We start from the raw sequence: 25,777 nt of genomic DNA, 5'->3' as shown, positions 1-25,777 counted from the left end.
TGATTCAGCAGCGGAATCAAAGTACCTGTCATTGCACGCACAAAAAAAAGTAGTACCTGTCACGCACGCAGTGCACGTCTGGGTTTTCTTCTTTTTCCAAGTTGCGCGGTACAAAATGGCCAGGAACAGGAGAACGCCTTTGGCGTTGCTGGGCCCACCCCACTGACCGGCGAGCCGTCGCAATGTACATTGTGTAGTTTACGAGAATCCAAAGCCTTTATGTTCCGAAGAAGCTGCTCTGCCCATTGTGACATTGTCATTCTGTGAAGCCAGCTACACTAGTGACATTGGTTCTCTTCTTTGAGCGGAAGTGCTAATATGCCACCAATGGCCGACGATGGAGGAGGCGGCGGCGGCGGCGAGCACCATGTCCAGATAACTGCTGGCGGCGCCAGGCAAGGCAAGGTCGACCCGCCGGAGAAGCAGCTGTATCGCTTCATTCGTTCCGTCGTGCTGATCGAGAGAGTGGGCAATGCGCTTGGTACGCTGGCATTCACGTGGGCCACCGTCGTCCTGCTCGGCGGCTACGCCAGTCAACTCCACCCCGATGATGATTTTGTGTTCGCGACAATCTTAATTTTCTTGGAGACCGCAAGGTATGTCTATACCGTATGCAGATTATTCTATATATAGCAGGTAGTAGCAAATTAACTTTCTAAAGTTTTTTCTTTTCTGGAAAAGAGGGCTATTATTAGCAGCTAAAGTAAGTTGGTAGCCACGAAATTATACTTCTACATCCTTCCTGCATCAGTGTCATCAAATGTTAGCTGTATATGGAGTTGTGCTGTCCAAGCAAAAGATAAGCATCGCAGCTACTGCAAGTCTGCAACGATAGAGATGTGGGAGCACCTAGGGCACAGTTGCCTTGCCTGAAACATTTGGAGCGATAAGTCGATTTTAGGGGTAGCGCCCGGAAATCCAATGGTGGCCTCTCTTCTTTCTCTTCTGGTCTCTAGACGAGCAATGTTCTTCTTCTTGGCGCTGCTCCCTATCTTCTTCTCCCGTCCATCTCTTTCTCCCCTCCAGCTGTGACGCCACGGCGAGTTGCGTCGTCCCCACCTACAGTGAGATCCATCTTCCATGGCGTCCCATGGTTGAGCTCGGGCGCTGCCCGCCTCCTGGCTAGCCCTCGCCTACGATGCCGCAGCTGGCCGCGGAGCGTTCTGCTGCCGGCGAACGAACGGGGGACGCTGCACGTCAGACGCTCTCTCCTTCCCATCGCCCGAGCCTCCAGGACGTGCACTACCTGGGAGCATCTCCACTCGCGTCCCCAACATGCCCCAGAGCCTTTTTCTTTAGCGCCGGCACCGAAAAATCGTTTCAGACGCGTCCTAGAGCCTTGTTTATCGCCGGTTTAAACCGAAATAACAGCCGGCGAATCCGAACCGAACCCAAGCCCCCGGAGGTCGCCTGACGGCGCCGGCCGAAGCAAAAAGGCGTGTGGGTCCGCTCTGTCGGCGAGAGAAGCCCTTTTTCCCGCCGACCCCCTGCTTTTCCCCCCTCCGTTTCCCTCCATTCCCCACTTCCGCCCCTCTTCTCCTGCCATTTCCTCCATCTCCCCTCCATCCAGCCGCCATGCCGCTGAAAAAGTACACGGCCCCTCGCGCCGCTACCGATGCCGATGCCACCCAGCCAAAGTAGAGGAAGCCGAGGGCACAGTCGCCCAAACCACCGACCATGTCGAACGCCGACTGAAAGGCGGAGGTTCAGCGCCGGGAGGCTGTCACCACCGACCGGCGGAACAGGCTCGACGCCAAGAAGGCTCGGGACAGGGCGGCGGCGGCGGAGCAGGCAGAGGCGTCTCGTGCGGGGATGATGAATCCACCCGGCGGCCACGGCCCGCACGCTCCCTGGAGCCAGCAGAGCGTCGGGTCGCCACAGCCCTGGGGGTGCTCGTCCTCGCCTGGCTAGGCCGACTGCGACGCGCACGGCGGGTTCAACCCAAACATCACCTTTCCCCATGGCCACCCCGCCCAGCGCACATCCTCGCCCACGTTCGCCGGCGTTCAGTACCCCCCGTACACCTACTCACTGCACTTCTCGCAAGCCTCGTCGTCACATCTCGGTAACCCTGACGCGACAAAAGCCGACATGGGAGCGGCACCTGGGGGCATGAATGGGAACCTAGATCGCCCCAGGGCCAAAAGAGCGCCGGCCGAAGGACCAAAATAGCGCCGAGCGATGCGCTGGGGGGCCGAACGAGTGGAAATGCTCTGACAGGCTCCTCTCCTGTGAATTTGATTCCTAGTGCGAGCGCCTCCATCCCTGCATCAGACCGACACCAAGCCCAACGACCAGCGGAGGTGTGCCCTGGCGTCCCGCTTCCCCTCCACCCCCTATTCGCTCCAATGAGGTCTGTCTGGTCGAGCTTGTTGCAGAAAAAAAGAGAGAGGGAGAGAGACGACGAGAGGAAATAAATTGGTTGATCAAATGGGATCCACCGGAGGGAGCCTTCTTGTATCCGGCATAGCTAGCTTTCGGGGATCAGACACAGCGGATACAGGGACAACAAAGAGGTGAACTAGTACAAACGTGAGCTGAAGTACTTACGCAATAGTAGAACACACACGCTGGACATACACGTGAGCTGAAGTACTAGTACTACTGAGGCGGTTCATAAGTTCTAGGACTTTTTTTAATCTCAACTTATAAGTCTCAAGTCCTTACCTATTTGGTTCCTGGGACTTATAAGTTCCTATAAGACCATATTACAACTATAAGTCTCTATAAGTCTCTTCTTGGGAGTCTTATTTCATAAGTCTCAAATGCCCACTTTAAGTCCCTATAAGTCCATCATGTTTGGTTTAGATGGGACTTATAGAAACTTTTTTAAGTTCCTAAGTCAATAAGTTCCTGAAAACAAACACCCTTTGTAAATTAAGTGCTCGGGGGGCTGGACTAGGGGTGCTCGGGGGGCTGGCTCAAAGGTACAACAATAGTGTGTTTAGAGCATGGTTAATAGTACAACCAGCTGATGGCTATATGAAGTTGTCATGTCATTCATAGCCAAGTTAATAGCGAGCAAGTACACTAGTTAGATATAAAGTTGTGCTATTTTAGTAATACATGGTCCACTTTGCACTCTCACATAGTGCCTAGGAGCATATGTGCTACAGCTGGCTCTTATTTGTAGCCGGCTCCTCTTCTCTACCCTCCATGTCATCAGGAAAATAATATTTTAACTCTTGTAGTCTATTTACATAAAGTTATTGTACTTGCTCTTTTAGCCCGTTTACATGGCACTTTTGCCTATGTGAAAGAGAGATATGTGAAAAAATAAAAGGAGTGGATTCTTATGTAAGAGCCTAGCTATATGCACATTCATAAGTAAATGCAATAAATGTGAAGAAAGAGATAGAAAAAAGATAAAAAAATACTAATGTAATAGCCAGCTTTATAGCCCAAATTATTGTATGAGTGCCTGTAGATGATGGCTATAAATGACATGATGGTTTCTTATAGTCATCAGCTAGCTATATTATTAACCATGCTCTCATGGACGCGGAGACACACATAAAGAAGTGAATTGCAAAATATATCAGCATTGAAGGCTAAGGTTGCAGAAACCACATACGTACAGTTTTGTGCCAAAAACCACTAATTCAGAGGCTATTTTTTTTGAAAAAACACTAGTTGACGATTTAGGCCATTTTAACCACGATTATGACAGGTAGGTCCTGCTTTTGCTGACGTGGCATAACTATTCAAGCCAAACGATGTCAGGTGCTGTTAGTTGTAAATTTACAAAATCGTCCATAACCTTTTACATAGATACCCTTCAATCCAAAATAAAAAAGCAATCAACCCCATTTGCATGTACAAGCTGATCGCGTGACAACGGCGGCGCTGTTGCTGCTCATGGCCTGGCCGGCGCTGCTGCTACTCGTGGCCCGGCTTAACGTCGGCGCTGCTGCTGCTCGGGGCCTGGCCTAAGAGCAGCCGCGCCCCCAACAGGCCTTTCTTAGGCGTTTTTTCCGCGTCGGCGCCCAAAAATCGGCTCAGTCGCGTCCTCAAAAGCCTGATTTTCGTCGGTTTGGGCCGAAACTGGCGTCGGCAGACCCAGACCGAACCCGGCGCGCTGGGGGCGCCCCGGGACGTCGGGGCGAGCGGTTTTGGCGCGAAAGCGGATGGGCCCGCCGAGTCAGCGAGACGCCGCTTCGTCGCCCTCATCGTCTCGGTTCCTGCAGGAATCAATGTGAAGGCTGCCGCGCTCCCGCGCCGGTCAGCCTCCATTGATGCCTCACGGCGCGGCGCAGTGAACGCGCCGCGACGCGCGTCCAGCCACGTGTCGCCCAACATGCAGCCGGTCACCGCCCCGCTACGGCTATAAAAGGCGACCTCCCCGCCGGTGGACGCCACAACTCTCATTTTTCTCCTCTCTCCGGCGTAGATAGCAACACTCCCCTCTTCCCGCCGACGAGAAAGATGGCCGAGAGGTACCCAGGCGACGGCGGGGCGACGAACAGCTTCGGCAGCCGCCACCTCCAAGAGCCGGAGGCGCACCTGCTCTACGAGGCCGAGTACCCGGTGCACCCGGACATGCGGGTGCCAGGGACGTGGAGGCTGAGCGCTGGCGGCGTCCCGGTGCCACCGGTGCCCGAAGGGGCGGCGCGGCGGGCCGAGATCGCCCGCATCCGCTCGTCCTTAACGGAGGAGCAGAGGAACGAGCCGCGCTACGCCACCGAAGGCCACACCCTCTGGACCATGTACTTCCAGCGCCGCCGCGAGAGCAGATCGCCTCCACCAACGGCGTCATCCCCCGCGGCCGCTTCAACGCCGACGGGCAGCGCGAGTGGTGGGGTGTGCCAGGCTGCACCCTCGAGGCCGTCCTCGACCGCATCGAGACCGGCAACGTGTCGCGCCTTGAGTACCCGCAGCGACCGTCTTTCTCTCGCCGCTGTGGTAGCTCTTGGACGTCACGGCGGATGGAGCCGGGATCGTTCTCGTCGTCGGGCTCCGGCTCGCCAGCCGCGCTCCGCCCCGTCAAGCCCGAGCCGGAGGAGACGCCGCTCGGGCACCGTACCTGCAGCGGCGCCCTCGTCATCAACGAGGGTGCGCGGCCCTCCCCGCCTGTTCCGGCTCCGGGGAGGCGCTCACTCCGCCTGGTCCGGACGAAACCCAAGACGGGGCTGCTCCCGGTGAAGCCGGAGCTTGTCGAGATGGCGGCCCCCGACGACCAGTCCGCCCTCAAGTGGGCGAAGGTGGACTACATCCGGGAGCAGGTCCGCCGCCAGCGCCGGGCGTACACGGAGCTCCAGGCCCGGCGCCGCGGGCGCGAGGAGGACGGCGTCATCGTCCTCGACAGCGACGAGGAGGACGAGGCCGTGGTGTCCAGCGCGCCACCGCGCCCCGGCGACCTTGGCCAGGGCTGCAGCAGGGACGGCGCCGGCCCAAGCCAGCCGCGCGACGACGATGATGGCGACGACGGCGACTACACCCGCTTCTACAGGCTTCTCGGCATGTAGACGACGGCGACGGTGACGGCGGTGGCGGCTAGGCGTAGTTTGGCGTAGTTTAGGCGTAGTTCAGGCGTAGTTTGCATGTTTTTCATTTTTTCTGTATAAATTTCAATGAAGTTTCGCCGAGTTCGTGCAAAAGTCACCGAGTTTGCATATATTTTGTACGCGACATCGCCGAACCCGAGGCGACTGGTGGGCCGACGACTGGGAGTTAGGTCGCCCCACGCACCAATCTAGCACCGGCTCGCCCTTAGGGGGTTCTTTTTCGACGTCCTGAGGGCTGCACGGCTGGAGATGCTCTAATGTCGGCGCTGCTGCAGCTGCTGCTCGCGGCTCAGCCTAAAGTCGGCGCTGCTGCTGCTTAGAGGCCCGGCCTAACGTCGGCGCTGTTGTTGCTCGTGTCATCTCCTGCATCATCTCATGGACAGTTGCTGCTGCTCGTGGCCAGGCTGGCGCGGGGATGGCGCGGTGGAACTAGTTGTTGCTGCTCGTGGCCCGGACGGGCAGGAGAGGCGCGTTGGCATGTGTGAGTAGTAAGCTACGTTTTACTTCTACCTTGGCTAGCATGGTATGCAAGTGTTCCTCACCTGCCTTTTTTTTCCTAGCTACTCTCTCTGTTCTAATTTACTCGTCGTAGTTTTAATTTAAATTTAAACTAAAACCGCGACGAGTAAATTGGAACGGAGGGAGTAGTTATTACGCAGCAGAGGAGTGAGAGACATGCGTCAAGGTGGCTTGACTTCGGCAGCCACAAATGTCATGCAGGACGTAAATCTACTGTAAAACCGTTATACGAGATTTACTATTACACCATGTGGTTAGTTCAAGGTTGTAATGTGGACTTTTCACAACCATTATATACCAAATCAGTATATAATACACACATATCATAAAAGACCACACACACATGCCAACGCGCAAATGCACTTACCAAAATAAATGATTATTTCTACAAAGATCATTCCATAAAAGAACACGCACAAACTTACATACCAAATCACTTGCCAAAACAACGATTAATCGTTTCATGTAAGACAGTCCCCGTGGTATTAGGTTCTTCTGACCACGCCCTCCCCACACTAGCGCCAAAGTTCTGGGCTTTTCTTGAAAAAAAATTCGGACACTACAACTAGTTGGGCCTTGTTTCCTCCCGATTTGGTTAACAATCTGTTGCACATCTCCTTGTATGACAAGAAATAGATCAAAAAAACTTATTCGCATGATTAGTACTAACGTGCCTCTTTCCACGTATTAGTACTAACTTGCAATTGTTGTAGCTCTTGTGTTTCCCATGTTTACATGATCCCTTCCATTGATGTGGGGGACGTGGGCACGTGACCAATAACAAAAGTTGTAGCGTGTCATGTTTGTTTCTTGTATATATTTTGTTGCTCTGTAGCAATGCACGGACATTTAGCTTGTTAATATGAAATGCTAGTTCTTCTATTCCCATAAATGCATATCTCCAGCTTGGTTCCATATGCAACATTGATACACAAATCTTTTGAGACAAAAGGCTTTAACTTCACAGAAATATAATCTTGAAACTACCACGGGATCGAAGTATAATTCCAGCAACACTTCACATACTAATTCAAGAATCGTTGCTCGACACAAAAAGAAGCATATGCATCAATACATATTGAGAAAATGGCTCTAACGACATGTAAGGCAACACTTAAGACATTGTCTTGGGTCAGGAGAAACTATTTTTGACCAACACAAACTAACAAATAATCTATTGGAGATGCTATTCATAGGAGGATGGCAGGAGGAGGATGGCTGCCCAGGCTAAGCGAGAAAGACTCCCTTTTTGTCGGTAGTTTGGATCCAGATTAATCTCATAATTGTGGCCTCCTTTTTAGTGCACTTTTTAGATGATCTTAATATACCAGAAGGCATGGAGGACATAGCAAGTACAATAGAGTGGCATAGGCGGGGTATAAGAGATGCCACATCATATTTGTGCCTAGTTGGAGGAAAGAGGAAAGGAGAGAGGAGAGAGAAGAGAAGCGGGCCATAAACTTACAACCGTCTGTATTACGAGCTCCAACACACTTTGTGAGATAAAAAGGTGGACCATATATTAATGATATAGCATACTAGTAACTATTGTATGAGTGCACTATTAGGTTGGCTATAAATGACGTGGCAACTTCATATAGCCGAGTGTTGGCTATATGATTAACCATATTCGTAGAGAGCTTTACAGTCTTCTCTTCAATGCACCTATGCTCCCACACCCCCACCATGCCTTAAATCTACCCCTTTCACTCAAAAGGATCATATATCATGGGGATGACATTTCGGTCTCGGGATAAATAGTAAAGGCACTAAAACTGTTTAAAAATATATTTTTACAGCATACTCACTCTATTCAGGTATCTCTGGCATGACAAATTGTTGTAACCAAGGAGCACCCGAGATAAGAGGGGAAATGCAACCTTCAATTGCTGGCATTACGTGTCTCAGTTAACTACCACATTAATAGCAAATTACTTTGATATCGAGGCACTAGTTATGTCGATCCGATGTAATCATTTTTCTATGGAAGAACTCTCATAGTGTAGGTATCATAAGAGTATAATGCGTTGACACCTAAGCGAAAAGATGATGTGGCACTGCAATTAAGATGTGAGAGAAGATTCTAGTACCATATTACTATATTACTATGATACAGTGTGGTAGCGTGTTAAACAAGAGTAAATAATAAGAAATAGATCATAATCATAACTTTGTATAAGATTCCATAAATTAATAAATAAAGTAACAATATGATGCTAGACTATGATACTACTACATATGCATTGGGATGTAATATCATATCCTAGTCCCTCTGTCTAGGTTTATGGACCCCTTAGCAAGTCAAACGTGATATGTTTATCTAAGGCTCGTCATAGTGGAAGTAATTTATTAGACTAGTAACATGCATATATTACTATCTTTATCTTTTTTTCTCTTGGACTAAGTTTGTATCATATTTAAAAAATCAATGAAAACACACAGCAGAGGCCTGCTGTTTCCCTCAAAACATATTATTATCTTTATAGTGGACAGTAATATATGCGTGGTAACATGCATGCCTTCATTTATTTACATGTAGACTCATTTTACCTTGAGGTGTGTTATGTTATGGTAACATATTAAGTTATCACAGACTCAGCTCTCTCATTAACTACTTGTCACATTAGCAAACTTGTCTTAAAGTTATTATGTTACTAGTTAAGTTACTCTCATCAAACTTGTCTTAAAATATATTATGTTACTAACTAAGTTACTCTCACTATGGTCAACCTAAGGCCCCACTAGATATATGCGTGTTTTCTTTCCTCGACCCCCTTCGTCGTACCCATGCACGATTGGGTTGCTGTTTCAGCTGAATCGTTGCATGCAGAAGAGTAACATGCAACCAGTTGTAAACAATAGTTTTCCAGCCCTGTTACGCGTGTGTGGTTGGTTGCATGCAAAAGCAAAGTTAGCAATTGGTTGTTGTGAGGATACTCGCATTAATATTATGCATATGATAGTAGTGTATGATACTGTTTTTAGTGTATAAATCATAGATTAGTATCTTAACTGATATTATTTATTGTCATACATGACATATAGTAGCATACTCGCTTCATCCTCGATTCAAAGAGTGTACTTCCAACTTTGTTGGAGGGTCAAAGTATCTCAAAGTTTGACCAAATTTGGGTAAAAATATATCAATATCTGTGAAACCAAATAGGTATATGACGAAAATATATTTTATCATGAATCTAATGCTACTAACTTGATGGCATAAAAGTTGGTGTATTATTGTATAAATACGATCAAACATAAAAAATTGATTTTCCAACAAAGTTGAAAGTTCACTTTTTAAAGGTTGGAGGGAGTAGACTTTATTATAATATGGTATCATAATATGATACACAACCCCTCTTTCTACATTTAGACTGACCATAAGATTGGTGTCATGCATATGATACTAGTCTAAGTTACTATCTTCACTAGAACATGATGACGCGCGTTGCCGCGCCCGCCTTTGTAAAGAAGGAATAACATAAATATTTGAAAAATGGTTGATATAACTTAAACAGATATTTGTTTGGATGTTTGGACATATGTTCATCGTCTCACATGAAAATGCTTTGTTTGCACACAGTATGTGTTTTTAGCAAGGATGTAACATAGGCACAATATTATCATCAATTTTAATACGAATGTGTAAGTATGCTCAAAATTAAATGTTAATATTTATTTGCTATTTTAAAGTACGTAGATGATCATGTGCGACATAGTTAAAACTTTAAGTAGAATAAGAATGTTGAAAGGGGGTGATCAAATTTGCAGTTCATTAATTATTCGCAGACCTTAAACCTCATTACTACGGAAATACAGAAAATAAAGGCCTAATTCCCACACACCGGTACCCATATGCAAGAACAACAATGGAGATCACATGATTGTCTCATAACTCACGCGTTACATCAGTTACATCCTCGTGGCATAAAACTACTGTGACGGAAAAGCATACCTGAAATGCCATATGCAAGTTTCATGAAAAAACAAATCATATCACCATGCAATGTCCTGATATACTTTAGTTGCAAGTTTATGGTCACCACATGACGGTAAATCAAACTTCACCTGACCTGGCCCGTGACTTCTGAAATAGTAGATTGCCCAAATGTGATAGTAAACAAAATAATCATATATGTATCGTAGACCCATATTGCATAAGCTGTGTTCCATGTAGTTACAACAATGAAAATTAAAGAGACTCTTCGTTTGAATGGCTACCATAGTAGTTTTTTGAGACACAATTTATATCTGACATGATTCAAGTCTTCATGGAGTCTATAGAAAATGCAAGCAACGAATGCTGAAAAGAACTTGGTCCAACTGATTCTCAAATAGATATTGGTGGGATCAAGTGGCTAACACACCACTAGACCATTGCAAGGATATCTCTAACAGTAGGAATTAGATAACTTGGTCTACCCAAAAACATACGGAAGTATAATAGCTGTGTACACTGTGTAAAATGAGATTTTTAAGTCAGGATTTGGAATACAGAAACGACTTTATATCCTTTCAGAAATGATTGACGAATGGTAACTGCTTACGAAAAGCAGTGGAGAAATTAATCATTACACTCTCACATGCCAAATCTAGAGCAGCTAATGCTTGGAAACAAATATTCAAAGCTCTTCCGACTTACCTATCAATTTCTTTGATACCCGTAGGAGAATAGCACTCAACACAAGGAGCGGCCATCAAATAAGAATTGAGAGAGAGAAAACACCTAATTTTCACCCTTGGTGTCCCTAGATAGCGAGGCTGAGGCTACGGCAATAAGCAGAACATGGAAATGACAGAACAAACTCGAATTGATCTGTAAGAAATAGTAAACAAAATACCTTCACCAAATCGAAGAGAAGACTTCTACTACTTTGCATCATTCCCGTGGTGTAGTAACCACCTAGGAAAAACATGCACGTACCCTTGATTGAAGTTGAAAAGAAGCAGAAGGAAAGGGGATAATGAGATTTGGGCGGATGGTTGTGGTGGGAAGGGCTACGGGACAGAAATAGGTAGTGGTCGGCTGGTTGCACCCGCACAAGGGTCTCCCCTTCCATCCCTACTTTTTTCTCCGCGACCGTAAGAAATCCACTGTCGTGCTATATAGCTCGCTTCCAAAGTCACTTGTAAGGATTGAATCCAATACGTGGAAGCAAATGACAGGAGATGATGGCCAGAAGGCAGCGGCCACGGCGGCATCTCTCCTTGACAGACTATTCCCGCTACTGCCTGCCGCCGGGAAGTTAACCTCTGTGGGCTTGGTGGTGGATGAGATGCGGCAATCAGCACTATGGTTTTGGGACGGCTTGCGGCGGCGAGAGGAGGCCGTCGCCACCAGCTCCGCTTGCACGAAGAGTTTTTTCTGAAATCGGAGACGAACAATACGTCGCACAGAAGCGTCCCAGAGACAAGCGGCCCATATTTGATGCCCTAGCCCCACGACGATCGCAGCCATCAATTCAGGATCGAATGATAAGCTGGATCAGTGAACGAGAAGGAGTTCAGGTCGGTCGTCGGAGTAGCAGCCCAGTAACGTTGGGCCGGCCCGGGACACACAGGCTGAGAGGTAGAAAAGGCCTTTGATTGCCTAAAAAAGTTGGCGGAGGATGCCAGAATGATCAGGAGCGTCAAATGAGATGATCGAATGGTAAAAAAGTTGGCGGAGGATGCCAGAATGATCAGGAGCGTCAAATGAGATGATCGAATGGTTATGAATGTCAAATCGATGTGGATGCCCCTAGCTAGCTCAGTTTTACTGTTTAGTAATAGTGCAAAGTAACATAATTGTAATACTCATCTTATGTTAGCTTGTAGACTCATCTTCTCTTGGGAAGCGCTATGTTACAGTAACATATTATGTTACTCTAAGACTACCCATAGTGGGAGTAACATAGGTGGTAACATCACACATATCTAGATAAAATAGATGATATAGCAAGCAATTAATGAAGAAAGAGAGGTAAAAGAAAATTTGTCTTGGAATACATGCCACATAAGCAAATTTGTCTTGAAATGCGCTATGTTATTACATAAGTTACTCCCACTATGACTAACATAAGACTAGCCACAATGCATAGTAACATACTCCCTCCGTCCGTGAATAAGTGTACTTCTAGCTTTTGTCTTAGGTTAAAATTTTAAAATTTTGACCAACTTTATAGGAAAAAGTACTAGCATTTATGACACTAAATTAATATTACTAGATCTATTTTGAAATATACTTCCATAATATATCAATTTGATGTCATATATGTTATTACTCTTTTGTATATAGTTGGTCAAAATTTCAAAACTTTGACTTAAGACAAAAGCTAGAAGTACACTTATTCACGGACGGAAAGAGTACACTAGTAACATACACATATCCTAGACTATGCTACTACCTTCATAGTGGGTAGTAACATCAGTGTGGTGTCATGCACAACTTCATTTATTAGGTTATAGACTCATATTGCATTGGGACATGTGATGTTACGGTAACTAGCTAAGTTACTCAAACTACCTCTCTCATCATTAACTCATTGCCACATAAGCAAATTTGCTGAGTAGGACTCGATGTTACTGCTGAAGTTACTCCCACTGTGGCTAGTCTAATGGGAGAATCATATGTAGTATCATGCATGTCAACTAGACATTTGCTGAGATGACACATAATTAAATAAGAAAAGAGAGAATTGAGTAAATATGATACAATATCATATTAAATAATGCACTAGTATGTGTCATGCATTACAATAAATGAGGTCGTTGTGATACCAAGTTATGATACTATGCAACTTGAGGTAGCACTAGTATCATATGCATGATAATTGTATATTAGAAAATCAAATCAACTATCTAATCGAGCATCAATCCTCGGAATTTTCTCCGTGACCAGAGGGATCAGAAAACTTGGCACCGGATTCCGAAGTACCAAAAAAACGAAGAAAGCAAAAGAAAAAGAGAAAATCCGAGCAGCGATGGAAATGTTTGATACTTTTCATTGCGACCAGTCTCAATTCTATTTAGATATATTACTTGCGTCCCAAAATTATTGTCTTAAGTTTCTCTAGATACAGTTGTATCTAACACTAAAATATGACTAGATACATCAGTACAGGACAAATCTAAGACAAGAATTTTGGGACGAAGTGAGTACTAACTATGATACTTCCACTGCGGGTAGTCTGATGCTTTGAAATAACTATGAATTAATCTAATTGGTTGTTGCTATGTACTGTATGAAATTAACGGATGGTTACCAATAGTATTTTTCGTTGGTCCTCTTGTTTTGCTAGTAGGCCCAATAAACCCGAACACATGGTGTAATATCATGTGCATGTCCCCTTGGAAGTGAATCTGCATGCATGAAGACAATTAACTCTCCTGTGCAAAATGAGAAAAGTGTCATGCCTACACGGGAGATATTTTTAAAAACATAAGGTCTTATATTTGTTTACGGAGGGAGTCACTATTAAGGAAAACATACAGATATGTTAAGGATACAACGGCGTGGACAGTTCTTTGACGAAAAGCAAACAGAACTAAAGTTCCACCGCTCCATAGACGAAACCTTGAACTTTGCCGCTCCTCCATCACAACAATCGCCAGATGACGATCGCGGCGCAAATCCAAGACACAAATAAGACAAGCCCATGGTCTCAAGGCGTTGGAAACCACAATAATAGCTCACCACAAGAGGCGGGGCCATGAAGAAAGATGGAGGAACATCCGTGGGGGCATCATCCCCGAGCTAATTGGGATGAAGATCCATGGGGACAAACGCCATAAAACTGGAAGAAGGATGACTACACTCCGCCAACAATCCACGAACACCTTATCGGATATGATGTTCCTTGATGACAAAACCCACCACAAGCCCCTCACCGACAGTAGTCACACTGTCGGCAAGATGAAGAAATGACCAGAGGATGTTTATTCTTGGATTGGAAGTGCCACCCCAACTCCACAAAGATGAAGACACAAAGAACACACTGCCTGTGCTCGAGCTCGTCACCCGTGGAGAAACCACTAGCTCAAGGGACCGAAAATCACATTATTAGGAGCGTCGTGCGACAAAAGCGACGAACAAGCCCTGACACACTCACTCACCAAATGGTTCGAGATCCCCCTCACGGCATCCCGACATGGCGGGCGAAGGAGATCGATGGCAGGGCCAATGAGAAGATGTAGGATTATTGCTTGTGTAGATTGAATCCGAGAGAAGAGAAGCGAAAGCTAGACGCGACTAGGGTTGTTGAATTAGTGGCGGTGGCGTTGTTTGGCGTTCAAGAAACTAACAAGAGAGAGCATTGAGGATAATGATAGATTTTTTTAGGAGGACTAGATAATTGCCCGTGCGTTGCAACGGAAAAAATAGGTATAGCTCAAATGACGTGTGTAAGTTAACTCCGAGTTACCACACATGAAAATGCATGGTGTCTCTTCTCCATCAACACCTGTTTTTGGCTCACCACAAATGAAATTCCGTCATCAATCCTTCTCTGTGATTGTAATCCCACAAATATTGTCTCTGATATTATTCTACCTAAATCACATATATGGCCACAATGAATGTTATTGGTGATGCACAAGCATGGCCTGTCATTTTCTTAATCACCAAACCAGCCTATTTCATTTATCAACAAACTAACCCTTATACTGGACACAATCATTAAATACATAACACATGGATAGACTAAATAATAATGGATAGGGGCATTGGATGACAAGTTGAAAACAAGAAACTTGTGAAAACAAATAACCAAATCTCATTCATATGGTAGAGAAAATATCCATCGCCACATGTTGCTGGTTTGAAGGCATGCTAGGTTCAACAACGGTCATTTTCTCTTCCTTAGCATTACAATATCCCTCTTTTCCTCCATCCGCCATGATATTTACGTTACGATTACATGCGAGTCATACAAATATTCTTCAGGCTACATTGATCAAGCGGCGTTTCTGCTTTTCGGTACATAAAGATGATGTATAATAATCAGAAAGGTAACATTCAGTCAATCTTCTGCGGACCATTGAGAACCTTGTGTGAACTGGATCCATATAATGATAGGTTGTTCTCTTGATGGTTGCATGGTATCTGTGCATTGTCTGTCTTGGTTCTCTTAATTTTCATCACATGCAAAATTTCCCGTCCATGAATAGAAATCAAAATATTTCCCGTCCAAATAGAAGAAGAATCAAACTTCACAATAAGGCTGAGTTTTGTAAAATAAAGTCAGTTCAGTTGCAACTGAATAGTAAGCCATTACCAAAGTTGGTACATGTAACCAGGTATGGTAATATAATCCAGCGAAATCAAGGATGATACACAATCCAACAAAATAATTTACAATCAATCAGGTTATGTTAATGTGGAGAGAAAATGACTACTAACTGAAGTGATTAGAAATCCATAGTATTGTGCAAGGAATATGAATAAATAGCAAGAAGCGCGATGTGCTATGGAATATTTGAACGACCCAACTGTACTACTACATATATCTTGCTAGTCTTTTGGTTAGCGAGAGCTCAGATAGTAGTATTGTTAAAAGTATGGGAATACAAATATACATATTGCTAGTCTTCCAGGGATATATGCAACAAAAATCTATCCTAACTAAGAGTACAGCCGGACTTGCAAAGGGTTTACGTTTTCTGCAACATGAATAAAATATACTCCCTCTGTTTCTAAATATAAGTCTTTTTAGAGGTTTCAAATGGACTACAACATAGAGATGTATATAGACATATTTTAGAGTGTAGATTCACTCATTTTTCTCCATATGTCCGTTGTTGAAATCTCTAAAAAGACATATATTTGGGAATGGAGGAAGTAGCTAATATAAGATTAATCAATGTGTATTGAGCGCCTGATTTCCCCGAGAAATATAAAAAATATATTCGTGGGATGACCCTGAAAGGGAGGAAGAGGAACATTGCAGCAATGAAGAAAAAGCAATGTAGACGTACATAACTGCGTCATGCACGGTAGCTCCCCATCTTGGCATTTCCTGTAGAACATCCTCGTAACTATACCATAGAAAAAGTAAATCAAATGGCAACCAAGCAGACAAGAAAATATCTGAAAATTATAAACAGAAAAGTATTTAAAAATCTTGAAAGGATTTAACAAAACAAGCCTCGCAGCAACACTGATGACCTTTGTCGCGCCGCTCGTTGCCGCATCCTTCAAGCTAGCAGTTGACGCTCAGTCGGTCGTTTGCCCGGGAGTCTGCGGTCTAGCCAACCTCGGTCCTTCCGAAAAAGGCTTGGTTGTGGTCCAATCATGAACTGGTGGAAGACGCTCGTGGGGAGGGTTCAGCAGTGATGCTCAAGGCGACTACATCAGGAAAAGGGCTCGGCGGCGACAGTCAACATAGGCGCGCAGAGGCGACGTGGGTCTGGGCCTCAAGTCTCCTCCATTGTTTGTGCAGACTTGAGGCGAGTACTCCAGTCTCTTCTCCTCAAGGAGGATGGTGACCTCGAGGGGCACGGTGCGAGCGGGATCCCAGCAGCGTTGCATGTATGGTCTTGCGTTCCCATGTAGGGTCTTCTCATCATCATGAGATGAATTAGAGGAAATCAATAAAGGAAGCAAGAGATTTTATGGGCAAAAAATAAAGACAGAAAAGGCAGGAAATTGATTACCATATGATACGATTTGTGTATTGTGTTACCAAAGAATGACGGAATTGATTGTGTTCTGCGTTACAGAAAATAAGGAAGAGAAGAATTCGGTCCGTGATTGGCGTGAATTGGTTGTGTTATATGTGTTACCGAATAAGAGATTGACTACCATACCATACAAGAATTGATTGCTGTTACCAAAGATTGATCCTGGTATGTCCGGCCAGATGAAACCCGATTCTAAATAAAAAAAACGGAAAGGAGAGGAAAATCCGTGTGGAGATATCGTACGGGGAGGGAGGACGAAGGGTGGAACGACGTAAGACGGAGAACGGAACACTCCGTTTCTTTTAGGTAGTAGAGATGAGGCAGTTAATTACGGGAAGTTATTCGTCGGGCCTACAACACTGCTCACTATGGGAGTATATCATAACTAGTAAGATGCATCTTCATACAATGTCAACTAAGCATATTGATGGCATTTTGTATTTAAAAATAAGGAGGATTACCTCCGGCTCTACATCATTATGATGCACACAACCATATATTATTAAAGTTCAAATACCAAGCACAGTACTAAAGTACACCAGCATATTGATGACATGACATAGTATTAACTGAGGAAAAAGAAAACACTAGTACTCCCTCCGGTCCTTTTTACTCTGCATATTAGATTTTTGTGAAGTCAAACTTTGCAAAGTTTGACAAAATTTATATTAAAAATAATATCAACATCTATAATACCAAATATATATATTATAAAACTACATTTCATAATGAATCTAAAAATATTGATTTGGCATTGTGAATGTTGATACCTTTTTCTCTATAAATTTGGTCAAAATAGATATACTTTAACTTCGGGCAAAACTTATATGCAGACTAAAAAGGACCGGATGAAGTATCATATCAAGATACCACGTCATAAACATTATGTGCTCTTATATGTCATAAAAATAACAAATAAGCTCATTTGAAATACCAATTATGATATTATGCACTATAGAGATGGTATCATAGACTAGTATCACATGCATATCATAATTCCTGCTACGAGCAGCCTAGGAACATGAAATACCCGGGAAAGCCGAGCCGCATATGATATCCGAACATAGGAAGCATAGGTTTGTGTCTTTGATGTATCTTGTGTCCGCAAAATTTCAAGAAGAATAGTAACGGAGCTGGGTGCGAGGGAGAGTCGTGATTTCAACCTTCATCCTTCAACCTTCAACCACAATAATGGCGATGGCGGCGAGCGAATGGTGACGATGATTGAAGGTTTTTTGCCTTATGCAATTGGGCTTCCGTTTATGGGTCATACGTCTTTAGGCATTGTTGGGTTGCTTTCTAGTTTCCAACTACGTGTCATCACATGCTACTTTCCAACTCTAGTCCCGTGTCAGCCTCGCCGCCCCACCCTCCACTCATCGCCACTCACCGCCATGCACTCGCCCCCCCCCCCACCCCCTCCCCGCCATCTCTCTGTACCCCCAAATTCCGGTTTCTTTGGCGAGCCCGGACCACGTGCACCCCAGGGCCGTCTCCAAAAATTTGGGGCCCTGGTGCAATATGTAAAATGGGGCCCTATTTTTTTTAGTTACATAATTATTGTAATTAAATCATACTCTCACTTAATTATATAACTTTAAATTTGTGTATATTCGTACATATTTTGAAATGTATCAAACATCAATGCTTAAAGAGTAAGGGTAGTACTAAAGAAATAAACTAAACATGTCTCTTCTTAGGTTTTTCAACACTAGAACCATACTACCTCCATTCCTAAAAGTAAGGCCTATTTTGTTTTGTTAAGACATATATTTGTCCAATAATTACTCCATATATAGATGGTTATATGACATGAAATTTGTGTCGCTAGATTCATATTTGAAAGTACTTTGTTATGATAATGATTTTGTATCACATAAACATATATTAAAAGAGTAATTATTGGTCAAAGTCCCGTCTTAACAAAATGAAATACGCATTATTCATTGGAACGGAGGGAGTAGCTGGGATGCATGATTCTTCTTTTTTATAAACCAAACAAATGTAATAACAATGAATTCAAACATTATATAAAATATATGTTTATCATCAAGATAATAAAACAGAAGGAGATCAATCCCTGAATTTTGAACGAGCAGCTATCTTGAAATTCTTAGATGTGTGATAACTTGAGCAACTAATCACTCGATAGATGAACTGATGCACATGTACACAAAAGATGAAAAGAAGAAAATCAATACAACTATTCAATATAGTGTTTGTGAGGATAAACCGATGAAAAGTGTAATTATTCACCATAGTCTTTGTCAAGACAAACTAATGGAGAAAATGTAATTATTCAATACAGTTTACGGAGATGAACATGAATACTCATTATTATAATTATTCAACAAACAAATAGACTAAAGAAAAAGAAAAGAGACAAAAGTAAATGCTTGCACGAATCTTAGCATAAAATCAATGACATACGACTTAGATGTGCAATACTTAAAGCACATGTATGTGCTTTAGGAAATAGGCTTTTGGCTTAAGTGCCCTTGAAGTGATAAACCGATCTGTGATATATCCGGGCGCTCTGCCGTCGGCTGCTTCGGCTTGGGGCATTGGCTGGCTGGCGCTGCGACGCTGCCTTGCAAACGCCGTTGGGTCTGCCAGTCGCCGCCTTGCTCCGTGCGGTCGTCTTGATCCGTCGAGCTAGCAGAATTGAATCAGGTTTTTTAGGGATATATAATCGCAATCAGTTGGGCTTGGAGGGAGATATGTCTACAAAAGTATCCCCTCCGTTCCGAATTACTTGTCGCACGTATGGATGTATCTAGATGTATTTTAGTTCTAGATACATCCATTTCAGCGACGAGTAATTTGGAACGGAGGGAGTACTTGCATATCCAGCCTTTTTTTGGAGAATTCTTTCTTGCGTATCCAGCCTTGTTTTAGGGGAAACACCCTAACCGTATTACTAATGGTTCTGTTTACACAGCCCGGGGGCTCCAAACGCCACATATAGCGGTCATGAATAAAACTCACGACATGTTTTGAGATAACTCCAGAAATTATCGTTCTAAGGTCTGAAATCTCGTTTATGATCATGGCATTTTCTCCAAGATTTCCATCATGAATATTTCGGATCACACCTTGGCAATCAGAGGCTACCTGTACCGACATAACTCCTTGATCTTGAGCAAGGCATAGGCTTCTGTACAAGCTATTGCTTCCCCACATAAGGGATCTTGAGCACCCTCCATAACTAGCGTAACCAGTTTTTTTTTTTTTGAGAAACAATTAGCGTATCCAGTTTTTTTTTTGAGTAAATTAGCGTATCCAGCTGAATCGATCGAGTTCGCAAGGGAGAATTGGCTAGCGCCAGGCCCATAGAGGCCTTCCTGTCATCCCCGAGCCTCCCATGGATAGTCTGCGGCTTTGGTGCTGCATCTCGTCTCCTTCCTTCTGCCACAAATCGACTGACCCAACATCGAAATCCAGGCAACTTTTTTTACATTTAGCTATTCTGGACCCTAAAAAAAAAACTATTCTAGGTTTGTATTATGTCCTTTTCATCTAATGATACCATATTCATATTTCAGGATGTGCAGCCGCGACAAGAACGGACTAGATTATCAACTGTTCTTTAATACCAGAGGAGCATTTAAGCCTATTGGCTGGAGTGGACTGACTGTAATTGCCTGTTTTTGTGGTGTGCTGAAAATCATCTGGATGAAGTATCGGATCGCTAGCATGGTGCTCTTATTGAGTCCAATACTTGTCCGGTCATTATCTGAGGTGTCACCAGGAGTATGGTATCCGATGCGTAGTGCTGCATCACTAGGGAGTCCATTAGTTGCAATCGTATTGCTAGCTCCCTCTATATCAAAAGACCACTCGTTGTTCGAATGGGCAGTGTTCTTAGTACTACTTGGGGCAGTGCTCGTAGCAACAATAAGCAATCTGCACGTCAGAAGAACCAATAAATTTGTGGACAGTCTTCCAGGCAGCAAACAAGAATCTTGGTGTCAAGTTATTATAAACATGTGCATGATTGCTGCTCTAGGGATGCTGGTGTACATGTTTGGTGCACATGAACATGAAACATCAACGATGATCATAATTGAAGTATGTGCACTAGTGATACTGTCATTTGGCAACTTACAGATTCCAGCAGCAGTTGTGCGTGTCATTCTAGCATCAGGTGGGTTTACCCTAGTAGATCGTAGTACTGAGCCTGCATACAATGAAAAACTTGATGGTCAACAAAACATTAAAGCATCTCTAAAAATCTTTTATGGGATTATGCTTGCACAAGGAATACTCTATGCCATGGCCTGCATGTTCGAGTTCTTCTCTTACATCCCTCGAAGATCCCTCGCCTGCCGTGTTGGAGTTAATGCTCAGTGGGGAAAGAAATCTGTCAATATGTATTATGCATATGCGTCAGAGAAATGCAAGCAAGGGGGTGTTCTTGCTCCAAAGAAGATCAGCCTCAGCACCTTTGCCATGGATTCTGTGAAGTCGGATTTTTTTTTGGAGAAATCAGATTCAACCAAAAATCAGCTCTACGGGGTACAAGTGGTGCACAACTTTCTGCAAAGTGAAGTAACCAAGGCACAACTCCTTTCAAAACTCGCCACTTCTAACAAGACGATGACCAGAATAATCAGAATGTTGGATTGGACAAGTCCAAAGGATACAGCTATCAGATTATATGCCGCAAAGGTCATGGTGGAGCTTGCAAAGAATCTCCGTGTTGGCACTATCCCTGGTACAATGCAGCTTGTATCTGCACTTCTTGACGCTGAAAGCAGACTGAAAAGAGGAAATCCACTCTTAGACACCGATGATGAACACGAAGAAAGACAAGCTCCATTTCTGGAAGGTAACCAAGAGCAAGGATATCATCATACGGTAAGGGATGTAGCTGATAACCAAGGGCAAAGGCCCAACCCAGTTCAAGACACTGATGATCTGCTCGAGGAAACACAAAACTGCTCGACCCAACAAGCTTGCAACGACAAACATAACTACATACTCAAATGCTGGCAGTGGATTTCAGAATTACGTCCAATTCCCAATGAACAACCATCGACAGACCATGATCTTCTCCCTGCACTGGCCATGACAATTATTGAAAATCTTGCTGGTTGTGATCAAGACAACTGTGTGGAGATCAGCAAAGCAGCTGATCTTATCTCGAAGATCATAGGATTCACAAGCTACAGAAGTGACACAATGAATACTGATATAGAACAGAAGATCCTACTGAAGTCATCACTGAAGGTACTCCAAAGGCTCACAAGCATTGGCGGGGAAATTGGCATCACACTGCGGTGCAAGATATCGAAACACCCCTTCCTACTGAGTAACCTCTCAGACATCCTTGGAGACGACAAGAGCAGCCAGATATCGAGAAAGTTGGTGGCGGGAATACTCAGAAACATTGCCATTGATGAGAAAACAAGACAGGACATTGGTCGCTTCCAAATGATCATCACCAAGCTGATGCAGACATTTCTCAGTGCAGAAGGAACCATGAGTGCCAATTCTGATCACTTGTCAAGGAAGGTCGCCGGGCAAGCACTGGCAATGCTGACAGTACAAAGTGTTCAAAACTGCTTGGTTATACTGAAGGAGCCAGAGTTCATGAAGGAACTCAAAATCTTGATCCATGATAAACGGTACATATATGTGGCGGCAAGCATGTTGCGTAATCTGTGCCTGCACAGTGAAGCCGAGCTCAGAGACTCAGACCTGAAGGAGCTATGTCATACCTTACGAGAGGTGAGCCCCGCTACTTCAAGCAACAAGTGCTTTACATATATTTGACATGTCATCATGAAAATTTGACCAGTACATTTGCTCATTTAGTTACCACTGTACTATATAGATAAAGCTATACATCATTTTCTTTACTGGTAACGGTACATCTCATTTACAGGTGTGGGAAAGAATAATGGACGTGGATGGGGCAAACTAGAGATCCTGATTGGGCTTAGTTCACAGATATGTAAAGTTAATCCTAAAGACTTCACCCGTGAACTCGACAATGGTCAGATTAAGCAGAGATTTCTGAAGAGGCTTATCGACACACTGAATGAAAATATGAAACCTAGCACTCATTGTCCTGGGATCAGGAGGGTGATAGTTGAGCAAATCATACACTTGATGGAGTGCAATTCTAGTTATGCAGATTGCTTGAGTGAATTCAGGATGACAGAAGCATTATCAATGGTAGAACAAACACTGTCAGAGGCTGAGGACTACAGGCTCTTCTTGGGTGATGAAGGATTTATGAAGTACAACGTGCCTTTATCCAATTTTGTCGCCATAGCAAAAAAAATGTATGCGTTGCGCTGTGTTATGGCCCAGGCGCAGGAGAATAGGGATTAAGAGTTTAAGACTTTTATAGTAGGGTTTTAGTCCCGTAGAAGGTTTCCCTACTGTATCCATGTCTATTAAGAGTCCAAGTCTATTAAGTTCCTTTTAAAGTTTCTTACCTACCAAGTCATTGTAACCGTGGCTATATAATTTTAGGGAAGATTATTCTGAAAATCAAACAATGAATTAAACTCCAAGTGATCTACGTCCATGTCCCTCCTCGTCCGTATCCATCATGCTTTTTTGTATAAAGGACCACCCGCACCAACGAATTGGCAGAAAAGATCCCGTGCTGATATTATTGTCAAATCTAACCTGTCGCTAGCTGGCCATGTGACACGTGGCAAATGCCGCTATCCCATATGGAAGCATGTACTATTCATGTATAGTTCATATGCAACAACAGTTTCCATGAACTACGACAGTACTAGGCAGCGCACATTACAGCCGCCATCCCTGATGGTGATGGCGGCATGTGATGTTCGCAAGGATGAACATAATTCAGAAAATAACAAAAAAAATTGAAAAACATGGAGGATGAAGCGTAATTTGAAAAAACAGTAGAAAAATAAAATAACATATTAAAAAAATTGGCACGAAAGATGATCCAATATTCTAGATGCATGCATATTTTGGTGTTGAGATGACATAGGAGAGCTCTGAAAAACAAACAAATCGAGCAAAAAGAAGCTTAGTACGCTTGAGGATCTTTGGTGCCAAAAATTCCAGATTTCTTATTTTTTTACTATATTTCACAAATTACGGTTCAACCACATAAACGGTATGTGTCAGCATAGGGGATGGTGGCATGTACTGTCGTCCCCGTTCCAAAGCAGTTTGAGCATGAACAGTACATGCCGCCATAGAGGAAGGCCGCATGTGCCATGGTAGGTAGGACTTCTACTTTGTCTTTCTTGAATGAATGAAAAATTGTTTGCAGTGAGGATAAAGGATAATCATATCATTTTATCTGTATTTTATTTCTCTGCCTTGTCTTCTACCAGGCATTATTTGTAATTTAAATGCTTATTAATTTGTCTTCAAATGTTTGTGAAACAATGCTGTGGATTATTCAGCTGATTAAGATCAGCACCGCTACAAAACAAACACCTGTGCACAAAATAAGGGTCGCATTTAAAAACAAATAAATAGGGCATCACTATTAAAGAGAAGAAGATGGCATCATGTTGCAGCACAGATACTGCAGAATTGCTTCCTACTGATAAGTGTGCTTCGCGCAGACAGGCATGGATATGTTGCAGGAAAGTCTGCAGATTCCGTGTAAGCACCCAAGAGCCGGTCTCAGATAACTTGTATTTACTTTTTCTGTGGTCGGACCTTCCATTTGCAGCTGCTATAGATCAAATGAGTCCTTTATATTTGCGTCACACTCCTGGTTGTATTCGTTTCGCTGTCACTTCATCGACAGTTGTTGGAAAGAGTGGCTGAGGCATAGGGGATAAAACTAGATGACTTAGTAAAATTCCGTCCATGAATATCTAATGTCATCTCTGAATATTCTGAGCAAGCTCTGAAGCAATATACTAGTAGTGACAGAATGGAAAAAAAAACATGGACAAGCTGATCGATGCACTGAATGCAGATACAAAGCCAGTGCTTGTAATCCAGGAATAATAAGGCAGATAACTAACCACAGGATGTACATCAGTACATGATGCAGTTGAATCATCACTTTGTAAACTATCCGGGGATTGCTAGATGACATGAGCACGTCAAAGGTAGAAACAATGGCTAGCTTACGGGGTTCCCATGAGCAAGCAGGGATCAAGCAGTACTATGGCAATAGCATTACCTCTCCCTCTTTTGGAAGCAGCAGAAGTTGCAGAACAGTTGATGACTGGACATTCACCTTGAAATCAAATCAAACTCCTCCTCCACCACCACCGCTCGACCTGACCGCCCTTGCCCATAGCAGGCCGGTGGCGGAGCTCGATGACGCGGGTGGCGTCGCAGGCCACTGAGGATGCCTCCCCCCTCTGGCCCCACACGCCAGTGGCAGGAGCAGGGCAGCGACGACGAGCTCCACGCGAGGAAGGTGGTGGCTCGGATGACGTGCAGTGCGGCGCGCTTGACACGGCGACGGCGACCTCCAGTGCGTCTTCACGCGGCGGCGGCGGAGAGGCGGGGGTTCGGTGCGGCGTGGGCGCTGCTGTGTATCGCTCGTTGCGAGCAATACACACACACAGCGCGTCGCTCGCGCGAGGCGCTCGGTGGACCGGCCCATTATTGCGCCTCGCTCGCTCGCCAGTAATGTCTAGTAGTATTTTAAACCCTGGTTTGATTTTGTAGAGGCGGTCCGGATCAAAGCCTGAACTCCAACTCCCTGAAGTCGACACCCTATATTCAGTGATCCCGCCCAATTCAAACCCTGAACCTATTTGTCGCACCAGGAAAAGGACAACCCCGACCGAGATAACCTACTCCTTTTTTTTGCGGGGCGGGATAACCTACTCCTCTTACGGACTATTCAGACACACGCGTCATATCCATCTTTCTTCCCTTTTTCTTTACGTCTCTCTCACCTCACAACAGATCCGTTAAAAAAGCCTGACTACATAATAGGCACGACCAACGTGTGCACGCTTGCTTGGGTCCGGCACCGGCCGCAGTAGCTAGCAAGGTGGCTCAACGGGAGCCATTTTTGCGGTTCTGACCTGAGAAGAGAGTCGACAAAGAAAGGAGAGGAGTGCCAATGAGGTGCGACGTGGTTGCAGGTTGCGCCACTGGCCGGAGTGGAATCGTAG

The 25,777-nt window shown here is 44.4% G+C and overlaps 1 protein-coding gene across 1 annotated transcript; it reads left to right on the top strand.

The window, feature by feature from the left end:
* The first annotated feature begins 327 nt into the window (after positions 1-327).
* On the top strand, positions 328-23,024 carry LOC123039114 (uncharacterized). The gene is made up of 3 exons (XM_044462399.1): positions 328-596; positions 20,228-22,398; positions 22,573-23,024. The coding sequence occupies exons 1-3, from the start codon at positions 328-330 to the stop codon at positions 23,022-23,024; spliced, it is 2,892 nt and encodes a 963-aa protein (XP_044318334.1).
* Positions 23,025-25,777: the final 2,753 nt, after the last annotated feature.

The sequence above is a fragment of the Triticum aestivum genome, chromosome 2B, assembly GCF_018294505.1.
Source record: "Triticum aestivum cultivar Chinese Spring chromosome 2B, IWGSC CS RefSeq v2.1, whole genome shotgun sequence".
Lineage (NCBI taxonomy): Eukaryota > Viridiplantae > Streptophyta > Magnoliopsida > Poales > Poaceae > Triticum > Triticum aestivum.
This window is presented reverse-complemented; position numbering and strand designations above follow the sequence as displayed.